The following is a 20,322-nucleotide window of genomic DNA, read 5'->3' as shown; positions in this document are numbered from 1 at the left end:
GATTCAACTATTGGAAAATCGCCTTATCTAACACATACTAAGGAATAACTGACGTCCTATGGTGACCTACATGTTGCGTGTGGCCTATCTATGGGGTGCTACCTTTAACTTTTAATGATGTGATATTTATTTACAAGTGTGGGTTCTCAAAACCGCAACAATATATATATATACATACACATATATATATATATGTATATATATATATATATATATATATATATATATATATATATATATATATATATATATATATATACATACAATACAATACAATATATATATATATATATATATATACATACAATACAATACAATATATATATATATATATATATATATACATACAATACAATACAATATATATATATATATATATATATATATATATATATATATATATATATATATATATATATATATATTGTAGGCAAAGGCGATAATGGAGAAACCTATGTCACCATAATGGACCTCATTATCATGATTATCGCGATAATGTAAAAAATAAGAAAAAGACATAAAATGTCATAGCCCCCGCCGTAGTTTTAATAATTTTGCTGTACGGAATTAAAGGCCATCATTCAGCCATCTTTGGTCGGAAGACAAAACAAAATCTTCTGCATATGTATTGTCTTTGTGCCAAGTTTGAAGAAAATCGGACCATGCATGTTGAAAAATTCTTGGAGACACATGTAAGTAACAAAATGGCTGCCAGTTGGCCATCTTAGATATGATCTCGAAAAAAAATGACGTACATACATACAAACACATGAGATCTACATGCTAGAGCTGTCCTGGCCCAACATATGTAAGCCATCATTCATTTATCTGTGTGCCAAGTTTGAACAACATCGGCAAATCCGTGTCCGAGAAATGGTTGAGGACGTGTTCAACCTCGTGTTTTTTACAACTAAAATGGCCGCCAGTCGGCCACCTTTGATCGCATCATGAAACAAAATGATGTGCATATGTATACCATCATGTATTGTCTTTGTGCCATGTATGAACGAAATTGGTCCCTACATCTCCGAGATATGGTTGCAGACACAGGGACGCATGAGACCAAATCCAGAAACCCCGTTTCGGACCAAGTCCAATGGGGGCTAATAATATAATTAATGCCTTGAGAACCATGTAGCATACAATAACAATCCACATAAAAACAAACTGAATACCCATAGAGTTACCTGTGCTCGTACTCTTTATTGGCGCTGAGGAAGCGCCTCCAGCGAATGACTTCCAGCCAGTGTAACGCGAATTCCTGTCACAGGAATTCTGAGATCATAAGTGTGACGTAGCAGTTCCTGATTGGTTCGTGTTGGCGAACCCCTTCTCGCTGCCGACGTGACGTAAATTCGCGCACGCGCACTGGTGAAGCTTACTCGATCCCTTATTACATGTACTTTCATTGCATACAAATTATACTTCCTCCTAGAAATTCCATGCCCGAACCTCAGCGCAATCCAAGAGGATTCACTTGTTTCATAATTCTGTTGCAATTTGTTTAAAGTCAAACCTCATTTTAACTGGACGAGCTGTTTGCAAAGCGGTTGATACGGAACGTCCGGCTTGGTTAGCGATAGCAAGCAGCTTGCTAACGGAACAGACCAAGCAAGCTGCTCGCTAACGGAACACACCAAGCAAGCTGCTCGGTAACAGAACACCCCCTTTGTGATGAAAGTCACATGTGACTATATTCATTCTTCAGGCATTTAAAATTATGCCTTTGATGTTGAACTTCGCGGGCTTACAGGATTTCCTAGAGGTACGCACACTCGCCTCCAAGATGTTTGGCCTGAGTTTGAATCCCGACCCAGCTATAAACTGTCAGTTTGTTGTTTCACAGGCAGGGTGGTTCATCAATGTGTGTGCCATGCCGTCCCTCCAATGGACGTTAAACTGGGGGTCTCGTCTGGCAACATGGCTTGGTGGACGTTAAAGATCCCTTGGTGTCCTTCGCAGAGTAGGCGGGTATGGCGGCACCATGGCTGGGCGAACTAACTAGGTGAATGTCAGGCGTCGACATCCGGTTCGTGAATGACTTGTGCCAAGCTTCTCCAGGCCGACCCCACAAGATGGGCTTATAGTGGCCGATAAAGAGCAACAACAACAAAAATATATACATATATGTATATTGTATATGTATATGTATGTACAGTATATATATAAATATATATATATATGTGTGTGTGTGTATATATTGTTGCGAATATGGAATTTGGCCTCCATATCCGCTTGTAAATATTCCCCTATTTTCTCCAATACTCCCCAACTTTCCCCGATCCCCCATTCCCTAGTCCCATTGCATGTAAATAACAATCAGTAGAGCCGACCTTCCCCTTATTCCCCCATTAAATGTCGTGCCCAGGTCCACCGCACCACACGTAGACAACTTTCGGAAATCTTCCTAGTTATTCTTATCCTATGTCAGTTAAGGCCTCGTTTCCATTAATTATGACTCTTCGTTGCACCAGAATGTGATTATATGGCATCAGTAGTGAGTTTAGGACCTTTCCCATACCTCCTCCCATCTTCTTCCCCAACAATTACAACAACAACAGAGGAGATGGCGGCGGAGCGGGGGAGGATGCGTCCTCACACCGGCTCGATTAGCGCCATAGACCATGCGCTCCACGGGGTTACCACGAAGGGGCTCCTTGTCAGCTCCTCGTCAAGGGCGGAGCCTGGTAAACCCCCCGCACGCACCCAATGAGAAGCAACGTGCCGATTCCACGAGGCGGAGCTAACGAGCCGAGGGCGTGTCACTCCCCGCCGGATATACGCGGCCCCGCGCCGGATGTGACGTGAGATGCGCACCCAGCTTGGAGAAGGAAAGCCACCTGCGAGCGCTGAGTCAGATGCGCCCCCAGCTTGAGCAGACAAGACGCCATCCGAGCGCTGCGACCTCCCCGCATCTCTGGACCGGACCGAGTCGATTCTGACCTTTGAGCCCAGGTGCACCTGGAGCCATCGCTACCCGCCTGTCCTTTCCATCAATCCCCGTGTGAGTCAGCTTTGTCCCGTTTATCTGTCGTCTGTTGGGAATAATATAAGATTGTGTCTAAGTGCTTGTCTTTCTATGCTGTCCCTCTTGTAGTTGTAATCTAACCTTCCGCCTTAATATAACCTCCTCCGGAGGTCTTGAGAACTGAACCCCTGGTGTCGTATTGTGTTATTGTGATCCAGCCGGGTGTCTTCTTTTTCTTATTGAGCCAGCATCGCGCGACTTCGTCAACGTCGAGTATAGTCGGGTAATTTGTGCGGACACGACGGCCATTCCGCTCGGCCCACTTTAACATCAAAGTCGTGTCTGTAACAATTGGTTGTCAGGAGTTGGATTCGAACCTGGGACTAAATTTATTTAGCCCAAATTTTGGAACACCAATTGTACTATTAGAGTAACAATTGGTGTCGGGAGTGAGATTCGAGGCCCGACCAAATTTTGAAAAAAAAAAAAAAAAAAACGAATAGAGGAAAAAAAAAAATTTGGTCAAAATTTGGAGCGGCCGAAATTTGTTTTGTTTTACGAAACTCGAATTTTGCAAGTCGCGCTATGGCGGATCAAGACGGCTGGGGTCCGGTAGGGGAGAGTGAAGCAGGGTCGGTCCAGGACCAAATTGAGGGACATGAGGGACATGAGGAGAGCGAAACAGCGGGGGTAGCAGACGCGCGAAATGGCGCCTCGCACATAGCTACGGCGGCCGCACCCGCTGCACAAGTGGGAGGGATGGCCCAGATGCAGGTCCTCATGGAGCAATTTATGGCGCAAATGCAGGCGTCCCTCAAACTGCAGAGTAACCAATTGGGGAACCGGATGGATGCTCAGAGTGAGCAAATGAGGGTTGATAGTGGGCGAATGGAGGGCCAAATGGGGGTAATGGGAAACCAAATGGGGGTAATGAGGGACGAAGCGAGGGGTACCGGTGAGAAGTTAGACAATAATTTTGAGGAGTTAGACAAGAAAATTGGGAAGTTAGACAATAATTTTGAGGAGTTAGACAAGAAAATTGGGAAGTTAGACAATAATTTTGAGGGGTTAGACAACGGGATAAAAGAAGTGAAAAATGGGTTAATGGGGGTAGAAAATAGAATGGCTGCCCAGGAGAATCAGATAGAGGGAGTGAAAAATGGGTTAGAGGGGTTAGAAAACAGTATGGAAGGCAAATTGAGGGACATGAGGGACCAAGCGGAAAGGGAAGTTAAACAAATGGAGCAGCAGATAGAGGGGGTCAGAATGGGGGTAGAAACCAAACTGGATGCTCACAGGGAGGAAATGGAGCAGATGAGGGTGGCATCTGGGCAGGAGATGCAAGTGATGGGAGAGGAGATCAGAAGAGGAGTGAGTGAGGAGGTCGGAGGAGTGCGCGAGGAGGTGAGGCACTGTAAGGAGCACATGGAGAAGGAGGTGAGAAAGGGGACTGTAAAGTTACAGGGGGGCATAGAGGTCCTGACGCAGGAGGTGGAGCAGCTAACAGAGGGACAAAAAGAACTAACGGACCAGGTAAAGAGGAACACTGCGGTATTAGGAGGTTTAAAAGCGACACAAAACGACATAAAAAACGACTTGATAGCGACGAAGAGGGAATGTCAGATGGTACGTGAGGGACTGACAACGAGGTTGGACGAGGTGATAGAGGTAATGGAGACGAAGGACCGGCAGGTGAGGACGCACCTGGAAACGGTCAAGGTAGCCTTGGAGGACGAGCTTGAGGAGACGTACCGGGGAATAAAAGAGGTGAAGCACAAATTAGAAGAAGTGGAAGAAGGGATGAGTGAAATTAAGAAGCGACGGAGAGGGGATAAGAAAGAGATAAAAGAGGAGATAAAAGAATTGGTCCAAAGTCTGTGTTTGGATCGTGATGATGTGCTCATTAACCGGATGAGGGATTCGCAGGTGATGGAGGAGAAGCGAAGAGGAAGAGGACCCGGTGTAAGTGGTGACCAATATGGTCGTGCGTATGATGCGCCAGGGGATTTAATAAGCTTGGGGGTCGAGATAGACCCGGGTGTTCGTGAGAGGCCGTTGGTGAAGTGTGCGACAGGTCTGGTGTGCGAAAGAGGAGGTGTGCGAGAAAGTCCGACTCTGGGGTGTGTGAGGAAAAAGTGCGTGCCAAGGAGTGAGGGTGCTGGCGAGAGTGAGTCGGTCGTAGCGCGTGTGCGAGGGGGCACATGGAAGCGCGGTGTGGTGAGTGTTACAGAGGATGTGACGGGAGAGTGTGCGCGAGGAAGGTGTGTGACGGACAGGTGCATGGGGAAAGAGTGCGCTGTCAAAGGCAAGGAAGAATGCACACCTGTGGTGAGTGTTACAGAGGGTGTGACGGGAGAGTGTGCGCGAGGAAGGTGTGTGACGGACAGGTGCATGGGGAAAGAGTGTGCTGTCAAGAGTAAGGGTGAGTGCGCTGTCAGGAATGGAGGTGAAAGTAGTGAGAGTGACATGGAGCGTGAGTTAGTTGTGACAGGTGAGCGAGGATGTACACCTGGGATGGAAGGATGCACACCTGGAATGGTAGAGCGTGAGTGGGAATGCACGCTGGAGTTGGTGGTGAGGCACGTGGTTGGGTGTGCGAATGAGAGCACACCTGTGATTGTCACAGAGGAGGTGACCGAGGAGGGGGCGCGAAGAGGTGTATTGGTGAGGTGTGCTACCAACGAGTGTGTGCCAAAGTGTTCGGTGGTCAGGTGTGTGACCAAGGCGGTGAGTGGAATGGGTGTACCTGGGTGTGTAAGGAACGGTACGAGGGGCATGGAAACGGCTGGATGTGTGAGCAAGGAACGGGCTGCGGGATGTAAGCATGCAGGTGAAGCATCGACGTTAGACGGGGTAGAGTTTAGAACGACTTATAGCCGAGTCGGGCCCTCGGTGCGTGCTGGGCCTCGCTTTGAACGGCCGCGTCCGTGCTCCACTAGGCGGAGCGGGCAGCCCGATAGAAAGGGTCGTCATGGCGACCACTTTTTGGTGAGGCATTCCGGCAGGCCGAGATCGAGCCATGGGATGGCTCCGTGCCGAGATGGTGCGTGGGATCTCGGCCCGGGTAAGCCCCCGTCCCTGCACCGAGTGCCGGACGCATCCAGCCGCTGGCACAAAACAACCAGCATCCATTGCTTGGCTTTACGAAGCCGGGCTTTGGACAGGAATTGGCGCACCGAGAGGCAGTAGTGAGTAGACTGGGTGATGAGGTTAGTGTATTGGACCCAAAATTAGAGAAAAACAAAATTTGATGATTGGCAAGGGATTGGCAGTAGTGATTGGCAGATGATGGGTAGTGATTGGCAAATTTTTAATTTGTTGAAATTTGATGTGCAAAATTGGTAGTGAGAGACCCCCGATGTGGTGGGATGGCAAATCCACCATCCTTCCCATGTGGGGGGCAAAGGAGCTATAGTTTATGGGGTGTATGGCAGTGAAAACTAGCCCGGGTGGGTTAGGTTATATGGATAGGGCCCTAGAAGATGACATTAGGTAACGTTAAGTTTAGTTAGTGACTGATACCTGTAGTGGGGACGCAGGTAGATTAGTATGGATGATAATGACGTGGGAGCGCAATAGTTTAAAGGGACGACTGGGAAGCGCAAGTTTCAGAAGGGAGTAGTTAGCTGAGATGATGCCGTGTTTGTGAGAATTGAACAGGTGTGATTGCACAGGTGTGCAACTGGACAGGTGTGTGGAGCAGTGTATGAGTAGTGAGTGTGTGGATCAGCGCGAATGCGCTTGGGGAGAGAAGGGTGCAGGTGGCACCAGGTGTGAGAGCACAGGTGTGCAAGTACAGGTGTGTGGAGAGAGTTGGAGTAAGTGGTACGGAGTGGTGTGCATGGTGCGAAGGTGTGGATGGGGGAAGAGTGGACCCCTTTCACGAGTACCCGGGGCGGGTAGTGTAAGTGTTAGGTAGAGGGTGCAGGTAAATTGTGGTTGGATATTGGCATTTGTGGTGCGGTTGCAGAATGGTGTTGTGAATGGGTGCATTAGTGTTGTGGAAATGGCTGGGCGTGTAGCCTGTTAGTGTGTGTAGTTGGTTGGGCACTCCACCACTGTGAGGATGTCGGCCAGGTGAGGCCGCAGGTGGGCTCTGGGAGCCGGTAGTTGTGAGTGGGTGCCTGAGGATCCCGGGTGTGGATCGGGCAGCCCAGTGCCAGAGAGGGCACGGAGTGGGGAGAGCGCCAGAGGGCCTTCCCCAGGTAGATAGGTTAGGGTAAGGAGCAGGTAAGCTCGGAGGCAACTGCAGTGGTGGAGGGGTGCAGGTGGGTAGACCCACTGGGAGAGGTACACGCCACAGCCCAGAAATTGTACGAGGGCACCGGGAGATGAATCGGGGGAGTGAGACCCCAAATTGAAGAGCACCACAGTTTGGCCAATGGGAATTGGTTTTTAGAACCCATAGTGTAAGAGGGCCAATGGTTTGGCCGGAGGAAGACCCCGGGTAGTGTAAAGTTGTTAAAGTCATTTAGGAAATAGTTAGGATTGAAGAACCTGTCGCACCATACGCAGCCACTTACCTGAGGTGATGATGATGACTCCACACCTGTGTTTTCTTTGTTCTGTTGCAGGAAATGAGAATTGCTGTGTGGATTTGTGAGACGCATCACGACGTGGATGAGACATTGGGGTGATTCCATCTCTCCCTCCCGAGGAGGGACTGATGATGAATTGGTAATGGCAAATTTTGATGTTGAGTTGAAAATGGCAAATTTTGATGAGAGTTGAAAATGGCAAATTTGATTGGTTAGGAGGGAGAGAAGACGAATTTGGTTTATGGGAGGAACGGGGAAGACAGTAGGGATGTTTGTTGATTTGTAAAGTAGATGTTTATGGGTAGTGTTGTGTTTTGTGGATGCAGTAAGGGGTAAGGGAGGGGCCATGTAGGTTACCTGGTGGGGGGGGGGCGTACGATAGGAACGTACCTGTCTCACCTGGTTCCCATGTGCCCCCAGTGTGCATCACCTTACATTGCGTGCACTTTTGCGCCCTTACCACCTTACTCACTTGTTTCTTCTTTTGTCTCCCACCTCCGAGGATCTGGCTTTGGGGTAGAGAGAGAGGAGAGAGAGGTGCTGGCTGCGCAGTTGTGGGCCTGCACTTTCGCTGTTTGCTGCCGGGATCGATACACCATATGGACCGCAATGTTTGTGGCCACCCACAATGGACCGCAGTTCGTTTGCGGCCAAGCACCACCCGGGGATGGACCTATGGATCAACGTGGCACCTATGCCATACAGGTGAACCACTAATAGTTAACACCACCAAGTGCACCACAAGAAGAGCAAGAGACACCTGCAGGGTTAGGGGTTGTCGAATTTATTTTTATTCCAATGAACAATGGTGACTGCACCGATTGGTGGTGGGGTGGTGCTTTTGATGCTCGGGAAGGGTGCTCTGCACGTTATTAAAGGCCGTCGGCCACAGAGCACTCGTGGGTTGGTGTATCGATGCTGGCAAGCGCGCTCTCTCTATGCATAACATCTGCATGTGTCCCTCCAAAAACAGGTCCTGGATCGTAGTGTAAATAGCAGCGTAGTCTTGTAAATAATGCTCCCTACCGGCTGTATGTTTAGTTTGAGAATTCTTTCCGGATTCGGTTATCCTGTGGGTGTGTTTCTGTGAGGAGAAGGGTGCAACGTCGCAGGGGGACATATTTACTCATTTGTGAATATCTGTAAAACTGTCGCACTCAGGGTAGAGTTAATAGTAGAGGGAACTACATTGCGTGCCACACTAAAGTAGGTAAAAATTTATCGGGTCGGGACGCCCCGAGGGTAGAGAAGGGTGCAATGTTGCGAATATGGAATTTGGCCTCCATATCCGCTTGTAAATATTCCCCTATTTTCTCCAATACTCCCCAACTTTCCCCGATCCCCCATTCCCTAGTCCCATTGCATGTAAATAACAATCAGTAGAGCCGACCTTCCCCTTATTCCCCCATTAAATGTCGTGCCCAGGTCCACCGCACCACACGTAGACAACTTTCGGACATCTTCCTAGTTATTCTTATTCTATGTCAGTTAAGGCCTCGTTTCCATTAATTATGACTCTTCGTTGCACCAGAATGTGATTATATGGCATCAGTAGTGAGTTTAGGACCTTTCCCATACCTCCTCCCATCTTCTTCCCCAACAATTACAACAACAACAGAGGAGATGGCGGCGGAGCGGGGGAGGATGCGTCCTCACACCGGCTCGATTAGCGCCATAGACCATGCGCTCCACGGGGTTACCACGAAGGGGCTCCTTGTCAGCTCCTCGTCAAGGGCGGAGCCTGGTAAACCCCCCGCACGCACCCAATGAGAAGCAACGTGCCGATTCCACGAGGCGGAGCTAACGAGCCGAGGGCGTGTCACTCCCCGCCGGATATACGCGGCCCCGCGCCGGATGTGACGTGAGATGCGCACCCAGCTTGGAGAAGGAAAGCCACCTGCGAGCGCTGAGTCAGATGCGCCCCCAGCTTGAGCAGACAAGACGCCATCCGAGCGCTGCGACCTCCCCGCATCTCTGGACCGGACCGAGTCGATTCTGACCTTTGAGCCCAGGTGCACCTGGAGCCATCGCTACCCGCCTGTCCTTTCCATCAATCCCCGTGTGAGTCAGCTTTGTCCCGTTTATCTGTCGTCTGTTGGGAATAATATAAGATTGTGTCTAAGTGCTTGTCTTTCTATGCTGTCCCTCTTGTAGTTGTAATCTAACCTTCCGCCTTAATATAACCTCCTCCGGAGGTCTTGAGAACTGAACCCCTGGTGTCGTATTGTGTTATTGTGATCCAGCCGGGTGTCTTCTTTTTCTTATTGAGCCAGCATCGCGCGACTTCGTCAACGTCGAGTATAGTCGGGTAATTTGTGCGGACACGACGGCCATTCCGCTCGGCCCACTTTAACATCAAAGTCGTGTCTGTAACAATATATATATATATATATATATATATATATATATATATATATATATCTATATATATATATACAGTATATATATATATATATATATATATATATATATATATATATATATATATATATACACACACACACACTAAATGGCCAAAAGTATGCGGACACCCCTTCTAATTAGTGGATTATTGCTGACAAGCATATATAATCAAGCAGACAGCCATGCAATCTCCATAAACAAACATTGGCATTATAATGGGCTGTACTGCAGAGCTCAGTGCTTTCAAAGTGGCACCGTCATAGGATGCCCTCTTTCCAACAAGTCAATTCGTCAAATTTCTGCCCTGATAGAGCTGCCCCGGTCAACTGTAAGTGCTGTTATTGTGAAGTGGAAACGTCCAGGAGCAACAACAGCTCAGCCACAAAGTGGTCGGCCACACAAGCTCACAGAAAGGGACCACCGAGTGCTGAAACACGTAGCACGTAAAAATCGTCTGTCCTCGGTTGGAACACTCACTACTGAGTTCCAAACTGCCTCTGGAAGCAACATCAGCACAACAACTGTTTGTCAGGAGCTTCATGAAATGGGTTTCCATGGCCGAGCAGCCGCACATAAGCCTAAGATCACCATACCATACACAATGCTAAGCGTCGGCTGGAGTGGTGTAAAGCTCGCCGCCATTGGACTTTACATTGTTCCAGCTAAGCCCCTTCGTTCCAGTGAAGGGAAATCTTAACGCTACAGCGTACAATGACATTCCAGACGATTGTGTGCTTCCAACTTTGTGGCAACAGTTTGGGGAAGGCCCTTTCCTGTTTCAGCATGACAATGCCCCCGTGCACAAAGCGAAGTCCATACGGAAATGGTTTGTCGAGATCGCTGTGGAAGAACTTGACTGGCCTGCGCAGAGCCCTGACCTCAACCCCGTCAAACACCTTTGGGATGAATTGTAATGCCGACTGCGAGCCAGGCCTAATCCCCCAACATCAGTGCCCGACCTCACTAATGCTCTTGTGGCTGAATGGAAGCAAATCCCCGCATCAGTGTTCCAACATCTAGTGGAAAGCCTTCGCAGAAGAGTGGAAGCTGTTATAGCAGCAAAGTTGGGACCAACTACATACTAATGCCCATGATTTTGAAATGATATGAGTGATGTTCAGGTGTCCACATACATTTGGTCAGGTCGTGTATATATATATATACAGTATATATATATTATATATATATATATATTATATAGATATATATATATTGTTGCGGTTTTGAGAACCCACACTTGTAAATATAACATCATTAAAGGTTAAAGGTTGCACCCCATAGATAGGCCACAAGCAACACGTAGGTCACCTTAGGATATTAGTTATTTCTTAGTATGTGTTTAGATAAGGCCATTCCCAATAGTTGCATCTGCGTTGCGTAAAACAAATAAGAGTAGGCCCCTTTCGTTCATTTTGGCAGCCTCCCTCCAAGCGACGCTATTGAGCGCTCTTCAGTCTGTGCCCCATCGGCCCTCCCAATTTGTTACGCTCCTTGGCCAGCAGCCTTCTCTGCCCTTGGGCTCGCTCAACCCAGCCCAACAGCCACGAGGTAAAGCCCGGAAAAAAGGGGCGGAGCGCAAGCATAGAGGTGCGGCCACGTCAAACGGCCATAAAGGCGGAGCCGGTAAGACCACACCAGCCAATCAGGGCTAAGGGGAGATCGCCTGACAGGGCGTGGTTGGGGCTTCCAGAGCGTTTGCTGGCTTGGCTTATAAAAGCGCGCACACAAAGCCCTCGAGAGGACTTACGCAGCAGCACTCATTACAAAGGACTGGCCAGAAGAACTTCGTGGTATAAAGAGCGCATTCAGAAGGACTGGTACGAGAGTTGAGTACGAGAGGGAGAGACGCGCTGTGGCAACCAGCTTTACAAAGGGCGAGCGCGCGGCACGCATTGCCGAGAACTGCAGTGTGCAGAAGGACATTGGGGAAGGGGCGCTTGGAGCGATCAGAGTAATACCGGGAGCGCGTGTAAAGGCGCCGGTACACATGTTATGTACGTGGCTAGGCGTGCAATAACCGCCAGCTTACCGACCTTTCGCCAACACAATAATTGTCCGCTCGCGCCTATGCTACACAGGAAGAGCTGCCTGCCGTCCACCATGTGCTGCACAGAACGAGTCAAGGACCGGGGCGAGCTGTGAACGCCATCGCTGGACCTTCCACCCTACCTTCTACATCCCCGCGTGAGCCTGCGTCTGAGAGCGAGTGGACCCGAGTCCAGGGACTAAGTTAAGACGGTATAAGGCTGCCCTGTGTACCTGCTTCTTCCTCGTTCTTTGTACATTCTTTATTTTCCTCTTCTTTGTACAAGTATGTGGACACCCGAACATCACACCCGTATGCGCTCGTCAAACATCTCATTCCAAAATCATGGCCATTAAAATGGAGTCCCCCCACCCCCCCTTTACTGCTATAACAGCATCCACTTTTCTGGGAAGGCTTTCCACTTGATGTTGGAACATTGCTGCGGGGATTTCCTTCCATTCAGCCACAAGAGCATTAATGAGGTCGGGCACTGATGTTGGGGGATTAGGCCTGGCTCGCAGTCGGCGTTCCAATTCATCCCAAAGGTGTCCAGTGGGGTTGAGGTCAGGGCTCTGTGCAGGCCAGTCAAGTTCTTCCACACCGATCTCGACAAACCATTTCTGTATGGACTTCGCTTTGTGTACGGGGGCATTGCCATGCTGAAACAGGAAAGGGCCTTCCCCAAACTGTTGCCACAAGGTTGGAAGCACACCATCATCTACATCATCTACATCATCTACAATCCGACGGACGAAACCCATTTCATGAAGCTCCCGACGAACAGTTGTTGTGCTGACATTGCTTCCAGAGGCAGTTTGGCACTTGTTAGTGAATGTTGAAACTGAGGACAGACGATTTTTACGTGCTATGCGCTTCAGCACTCGGCAGTCCCGTTCTGTGAAATTCTGTGGCCTACCACTTCGCGGCTGAGCTGTTGTTGCTCCTAGACGTTTCCACTTCACAATAACAGCACGTACAGTTGACCGGAGTAGCTTTAGCAGGGCAGAAATTTGACGAACTGACTTGTTTCAAAGGTGGCATCCTATGATGGTGCCACGTTGGAAGTCACTGAGCTCTTCAGTACGGCCCATTCCACTGCCAATGCTTGTTTATGGAAATTGCATGGCTGTGTGCTTGATCATACATACCTGTCAGCAATGGGTGTGGCTGAAACAGCCAAATCAACTAATTAGAAGGGGTGTCCGCATACTTTTGGACATGTAGTGTATATATATATATATATATATATATATATATATATATATGTATTTCTGCTCTCTTCCAAAGTACCATGTATTACCCTGACGATCTTTTGGTTGTGATTTTCTCCTCGCAATACCTTGTTTGTTTGGTGAGGGGAGGGGCTGATTGTACATTTAAACAAAAGTTTCCACATTTGAAGGACGAAGACAGTTTCCCTTCATGGGAGAGTAAAGAATAAAACAGTTAAAAGGCGTCTATACTTTTGCCAGGAAGTTTCAAAACACTGAAGTCCCACTGTGGAAATCGGTCACACATGCTTCTCTTCAACATAACCCCAGATTGACAGAACAACCTCCCTTTCCGCGAGCTAAGCTCCGAGTGAACTGTGACAACCTGACACATCACAGGTGTGGGGAACGTTAGCCCCAGGTGATTGGACAAAGTACAACAATACCAATAATAACCTGTGAAAACACATGAGATGTTTTCAAAGTTTCACAAGTTCTGAAAACCTGCACATTGGGCCACTGTGTCATATACTATACAAATTACATTTATGTCACATGTAGCATGACACGGTTTTATATACATGTCACATGTACCATTACACTGTTCTACATACATATCACGTGTACCATGATACGATTATACATACATGCCACGTGTACCACGACACTGTTCTTCATACATGTTACGTGTTCCATGACATGCTTCTACACACATGTCACGCATACCAGGATACAGTTCTGCATACGTGTCACGTGTACCATGACACTGTTGTACATACACGTCACGTGTGCCATGGCACAGTTGTACATACATGTCATGTATACCATGATATTTTTGTACATACATGTCATGTGTACCATGACACTGCTGTACATACATTTAACGTGTACGTGGATAGGTTTCTACATATATGTCACATGTACCATGGCACCATTCTCCATACATGTCACGTGTACCACGATGTGGTTCTACATATGTCACATGTAGAAGACACAGTTTTACATACATGTCACATGTACCACGATACGGCTTTACATGCATATGTGTACACAACATGGTTCTGCATACATGTCATGTGTACTACGATATGGTTTTACATACATGGCACATGCACCAAAAGTTTTACATACATGTCATGTGTACCACTATATGGTTTTACATACATGTCATGTGTACCACGACACTGTTCCACATACATGTCACGTGTACCACAACACAATTTACATACAAGTCACGTGTACCATGGCACGGCTTTACACGTCATGTGTACCACGACATGGTTTTACATAAATGTTACGTGTACCACGATCGTTTTACATACCTGCCACCTGTACCACAACATGGTTCCACATGCATGTCATGAGTACCATTACATGGTTTACATACATGTCCCGCGTGTACCACCACACAGTTTTATATACATGTCACGTGTCCGACAGGGTTCCACATACATGTCACATGTGCACAAATACGTAAACCGTGTACAATGCTCCGAACTGTCTTCATGAACTACGCACTGTATCTCCATTTGTTTAAAGCTTCTCTTCATAACCTAAAAACAGTAAGGAATAAATAATAACGATAAAGGATGACTGTTCAATAAACAGGCTAAAATGATTGTAAAAGGACATTGTACATAAATAAGTCACATCATTGTCAGTCATTATATTCCAGGCCACGTACTTGTTGATCAGCCAGTACCTGTTCCACTTCCTTTGATAGGCAATACAATGACATAAATGGGCAGACCCATGAGGAAGGCATAATGGAAACGAGAAAATCCAGACATGGGAATAAAAAGAGGCCCGTCGGTCCATCATGGCCTGATGTGAGCAAATGTTTCATACGTAAGGTAAAGAAAGTAGCGTATGGAACTTGCACCAAGGACCTGGAGTAACCCTCGTGAAACTGGAGCAACAAGGAGTTCGAGGTAACAAGGTAAAAACAAGGAGACGTTCCACTGCTGGATCACTGTGCGAGAAATCCAATTAGCTTTGGCACGAGAGATATCGTCGAGGTAACACGGGGGCATGGTGCCACCAGGAACAAGGTGGTGCCAGGGGAAGTGAATGAGCGAAGTACCAGGTAGGAAAAGTTGACATTCCAAGAATAGGCAAAGCAGAAGGGACGATGAAGGAAAGATCATAATCCACAGCCAACTTACCTTGGCGAGCCCATGACGGACACTCCAGTAGTTCACCCACCAGATGAAGCGGTACTTTCCTCGTCTTTTTTGTCCTTTGGCTTTAAAGGTTCTTCCGCAAAGGCCCCACGAGAGAGACAAAAATGTATGAGAATTGCAGATTACAATTAACACACATGGACAAAAAATATATATAAAAAATTACTCCCGTCTTTGAACAAAGCTCGCAACGCCCGAGGAACTGTGCCGGTGTGTCAGGTACATTTAGCTTGGTATAAGTGTAACCCTGTGAAATGTCACACCCGCTCCCATTATTCTTTTTCTTTAAAAAAAAAAAAATTATATCTATATATATATATATACACCCCCAATCCCCACCCTGCCTCAAGTCTACCTTCCCATCCCTTATCCTAAACTGAACCCTTAACCATGAGCGCCCACACCCTCAATCCTCTCCTCCCACTCCTCCATCTGCTGAGCGCCTCCTCTTCTGCAATCGCCCCACACTGGTGAAAGCACCCCCCGCCCCTCCTGGTGTCGCACCCTCGCCTTTTCAGTTTGTGGTCGGCACAAACCAGACGGAAACAGCAACCCTATAGCTGCTGCCCTCGCCGGCTCTCCCCCACCCCCCACAACAAGCATTCACGCCCACCACCCTCCATTCCTTCCCATCTTCCCAGTGCAACAGCTCCATCTACCACCGCACGTCGCCTCGGCTCGTGTAGCTAACCTCCCACCTTATCTTTCCTCGCGTTGCCTCCCATTGTGCCTTCCATTGTGCCTCCTCCCTCCGTTTCATCTTTAGCACTGCATTGAGTCTCATCCCACGCTCCTTACTCCCCCGCCCCTTACGTCCCCACCTCCTGTATACTTTGCCTACTGGCTAAACCAAGCTCTCGCTCCCCCTCCCATCCCGAACCCTTTCACTGCACCCCCAACATCACCTTTCCAAACAACTCACCACTCCATCGCTCTGCACTCGCTGCTCACAAACTACGCACAGTCAAACTGCCTCACCGGATCCCTCATTAATGCCTCGGGCCCTGCCCTTCAATCAAACCTGAGTTGCTAAGCTAGCTCTGACCGGTCAAAGAAGAAAATCTGGTTTTATGGGCTCAGGAGACAGCCAGGAAGGTACAAAGAGTGCAGCGTGGGAGGGGAGGGGAGACCGGAGGGGGCTACGCAGGAATTGGAGGGTGTGTTGGAGTGCTGTACTGGTACAGTAACTGCGCTGTACATATGCAACCTGTGGCTTTAAGGTCTTTCGTCCAGGCACAGCCTCTGATACGTTTGCGTACAACAACAATGTAGTGTCTGGAGTGGTGGTTGCGCACCAGCATCCAGGTGTCGATTGTTGGTAAAGTGTCGTCCTCGTGCCTCAGTACTCGCTTTAAGTCCAGTTTGTCACACATGTTGCTGAGACATCAAGGCTTCGTCTCACCATCCGATACAAGATGCAACAAGTTCCTAAAGACCTAAAGGGTATTCATAAACATCCGTCGTTGACCAAAATCGAATGGACCATCGTGAATCAGGTACAGGTGTTCGACCGCCCACTTCACAAAGCAATCCGTCACTGGACACCAAAAACAGCTTGTCAAGTTTTGGATTAAGGCTGAAATATTAAAGGAGCAGCATCTGCACCTTGTGCAGATGCACACACATACTCCTCGCACAGCCTGGTGGAAAACATGACGTCACCGTGAAGGGCTGATGAGAGTAGGAGGATCCGCAAAGATGGGTGGGATTGATGGATGAGATTCAATGCGGGTTGGGTGGAGACTGCGCGTGCTCAAAGACATCACGAATGACCTCCAAGCATCAAATTGCCACGTTTTGGCCTACAAACCCGAGAGAGCCCTCCCAAGGCCCAACCCTCCCCAATGAACGTCAAACATTAGCGTTGACACAGACAGGCAGTTGCTGTCGCCAAGGTAACAAAACCCATCGCTAAGCGACCGTGCGAGAGAGCAAGGTAACTTAGAGAGACCCGTGTTGGAGCGATGAGAGGGTGAGATGGGTGCGTCATAAAGCACAGATCTCGCAACAACATCAAGGAAAAGTCTCACGTTTGGGGACGTCAGCTTGGAGTCGTAGTATTGCGTCGTCCCGCAGGGATCCTCAGAAGTGTGCCGTGGATGGTACGAGACAATGCCCTGGATTGCTGGGTCCTCCCACGCATTGCCTTTCAATGACAGCAGCAATTATACACATGACAACGCCCTTCCTTAATGGCACCGGGGAAAGCTGGGCGCAAAAAGTACCCGCGTTTCCAAATGAGACCACCCGATAGCGAAAGAACGACTGAGCCGCGGGTCATTGTTACATGACCCATTGCCCCTCCTTTGGCTATTGTTTGCAAATAAATCAATTGACGAACTGTAATTACACTGTACTTCGTTTTTCATGGGCAACAATCAGTATGACCAACAATCAGAGATGAAATGTAATCTGGGTGGCCGGGGTGGGTCCAAGGAGGAGGGATCAAAACGGGTCGTCCTTGCGTGGGTTGTTTTTTTGTTCCAATTGTATTGTTCAAACAATTGTATTGTTCAAACAATTGCATTGTTCAAACAATTGTATTGTTCAAAAATGGCATTGTTCAAACAATTGTATTGTTCAAAAATTGCATTGTTCAAACAATTGTATTGTTCAAAAATTGCATTGTTCAAACAATTGTATTGTTCAAACAATTGTATTGTTCAAAAATTGCATTGTTCAAAAATTGTATTGTTCAAAATTTGCATTGTTCAAACAATTGGATTGTTCAAAAATTGTATTGTTCAAAAATTGCATTGTTCAAACAATTGTATTGTTCAAACATTTGCATTGTTCAAACATTGCATTGTTCAAACAATTGGATTGTTCAACCAATTGTTTTGTTCAAACTATTGCATTGTTCAAACAATTGGATTGCTCAAACAATATTGTATTGTTCCAACAACAACGAATATCGAGCAAACCCGAGCAGGATGAGCTCGTGCAAAAAGACAAGAACAGATCAAGATATTTTGTTTAGGTCGAGGTCTTTATTTGAGTCGTTTGGCAGGATGACCTCCAGACCTGGTAGGGGTAAGCGACTGCTCTGAGTCTGGGAGGTTGGGGGGTTCGAACCCCAACCGAGTCATACTAGACTTTAAAAACGTCACGAGCTGCTTACTTGCTTGATGTTCAGTATTTAAAAGGATAGAGCACGGACAAACAACCATAGGTTGGTAATCATAGCGCAGGCTTTGATTGGTCTAATTGCCTCCTCTTGCGTTGGAGTTCTTTGTAAGGGAAGGCAATGGCAACCCACCCAGTGCAATCATCGCCACGAGGCTGCTTCGGGCAGACGGGCAATGTTTGAGTGGATCAGACATTTCAGAAGGAGGAATCTAAAGATGTACCTGATCGACATTGACTGATAAGCCAGCAATACAGGTTAATTTACCTCGATTTACCTGTCCACCGATCTCCTGGAATTCCATGGGTAACAATTCGCTAGGTGTGAAGTCGCCCATGTATTTTGGGTTTCCCAAAAGCATTTTGTACGAACACGAAGGGTTAATAATATCGGGCTTGTGATGGTAAATGGAAAACAAAGGGGCTTTCTGTACCTGTACCTGTAAGGTTTCACAATCGCATGATATTAGTAGTGATACTGAGGAAGTGATTAGAGATGAGGAGTCGATATGAAGGAAACCAAACCATTGAAGGATTTTTAAGGAGATGCACCTTTCTGTCTGTCTACAATCCTCGGTTTATGATCGAGGAACTATTTACAACTTCAATTGAATGTTATATTTTGAATGCAAATCGGAAAACAAACCTGTAGTTTTACAGTAGTCGCGCATGCACAGAGAGGAGTGAGGTGAGTTCTTACTCCATCTACCTGTCTGGAAGTCAAACAAAATAAAAAATCATTCCAAACAGAAAACTTACTCTGTTTAAGGATGTTATAAAGGACACAAATAACAGGCATAAATAACTAATTTAATATGTTAAGTAAGGTGCTGTAAAAGATGGCGCGTCAACGGCGGTTAACTTCTGGTTTTTTTTCCTACGACCTTTAAAATCTTTATTTTGTTTATAAATCGAATTATATATTCTTTATGTTACATATCCGAAGGTGTCCTTCGCCGGCACGTGAAACAAATGACAGATTCCAGCCCGAACCAGCAGAGGCGGTATCGTCGCACCGTCAGCCAATGATGCTACCCCGCAGCCTTATACTGCATACAAATGAAGAAGAAGAAGCAGCACTTGGACAAAATGTTACCTGCATTTTATGTCTTCACGACCAATCAAATTTGCCGTTTCTGGACCCCGCCCGAGTCCTTCATGTGAACAAGCTCCTTAACCTGTTGGGCAGGTAATGCTAATTAAGTATGAGTTAACATATACAATAGGAGGATAAAATGAATAATATAATATTGTGGCATCTTCACCTGTGTTATGTAATAAAGTTTAGTGGAACTATGACGATGGGTCCAACAGTGACTGTGAATTATCTGTTGTTACAAGAAACCAACACCTCTTGTCAAGATGGCTCGGGACAAGGTTCAGTGTCTAGGAGACCGATGCACATCGTGGTGGGACACGCAGGTGGTTTGTTCTAGAGTCCCTGTATATAGAGAGTTGTGTCAACTCAAATTTGGACGCCATTTTGTGTCTAAGTGTGTCGGATTAGATATACATGTACATTCGCGATATGGGGTGATATATTCTAAACCTGCTAAAAAAAAATTTACTACACATATTTAGTCTTATTATTACATACAGGTGATATTTGTTTTGTCAAAAACTCAGCTATTGCCGTGAAAAAGAGCTGTGTGGTGATATTAAAAGTGGTATGGCAATGCATATTACAAGCCAACACTGCATATAAGAGCTAACATTATAAGTAAGACAAACCAATGCTGTCGTTCTCTGAATTTTAATAACTTTTAGAAAGGAGTGTGGGCATATCCAATATTTTTTAAAGGGTGCCGAGAGCAATTCCGGTGTAGGACTTCCAGCCGACATATAGTCTAACACACTTAAAACAAAT

General features: G+C 47.0%; 1 protein-coding gene across 3 annotated transcripts in view; it reads right to left on the bottom strand.

Annotated features, from left to right (window-relative positions):
* Window positions 1-17,490, bottom strand: part of LOC137433827 (zinc finger and BTB domain-containing protein 7A) — a 73,082-nt gene extending 55,592 nt beyond the window's left edge. The window contains exon 1 of one of the 3 annotated variants that reach the window (XM_068126211.2): window positions 17,360-17,490. Coding sequence is in view for 1 of the 3 variants with exons in the window: in XM_068126209.2 (XP_067982310.2) it covers window positions 15,312-15,325 (14 nt within the window). In the remaining 2 variants the exon portion in view is untranslated. Of the gene's footprint in view, window positions 1-15,311; window positions 15,868-17,359 lie in introns of those variants that run through there. The other 2 variants (XM_068126209.2, XM_078786026.1) reach the window with 2 other exon arrangements.
* Window positions 17,491-20,322: the final 2,832 nt, after the last annotated feature.

This window comes from Myxine glutinosa, chromosome 10, assembly GCF_964187855.1.
Source record: "Myxine glutinosa chromosome 10, kmMyxGlut1.1, whole genome shotgun sequence".
NCBI classification, from domain to species: domain Eukaryota; kingdom Metazoa; phylum Chordata; class Myxini; order Myxiniformes; family Myxinidae; genus Myxine; species Myxine glutinosa.
Note: the sequence above shows the minus strand (reverse complement) of the source record. Positions and strands in the feature narration are given on the sequence as shown.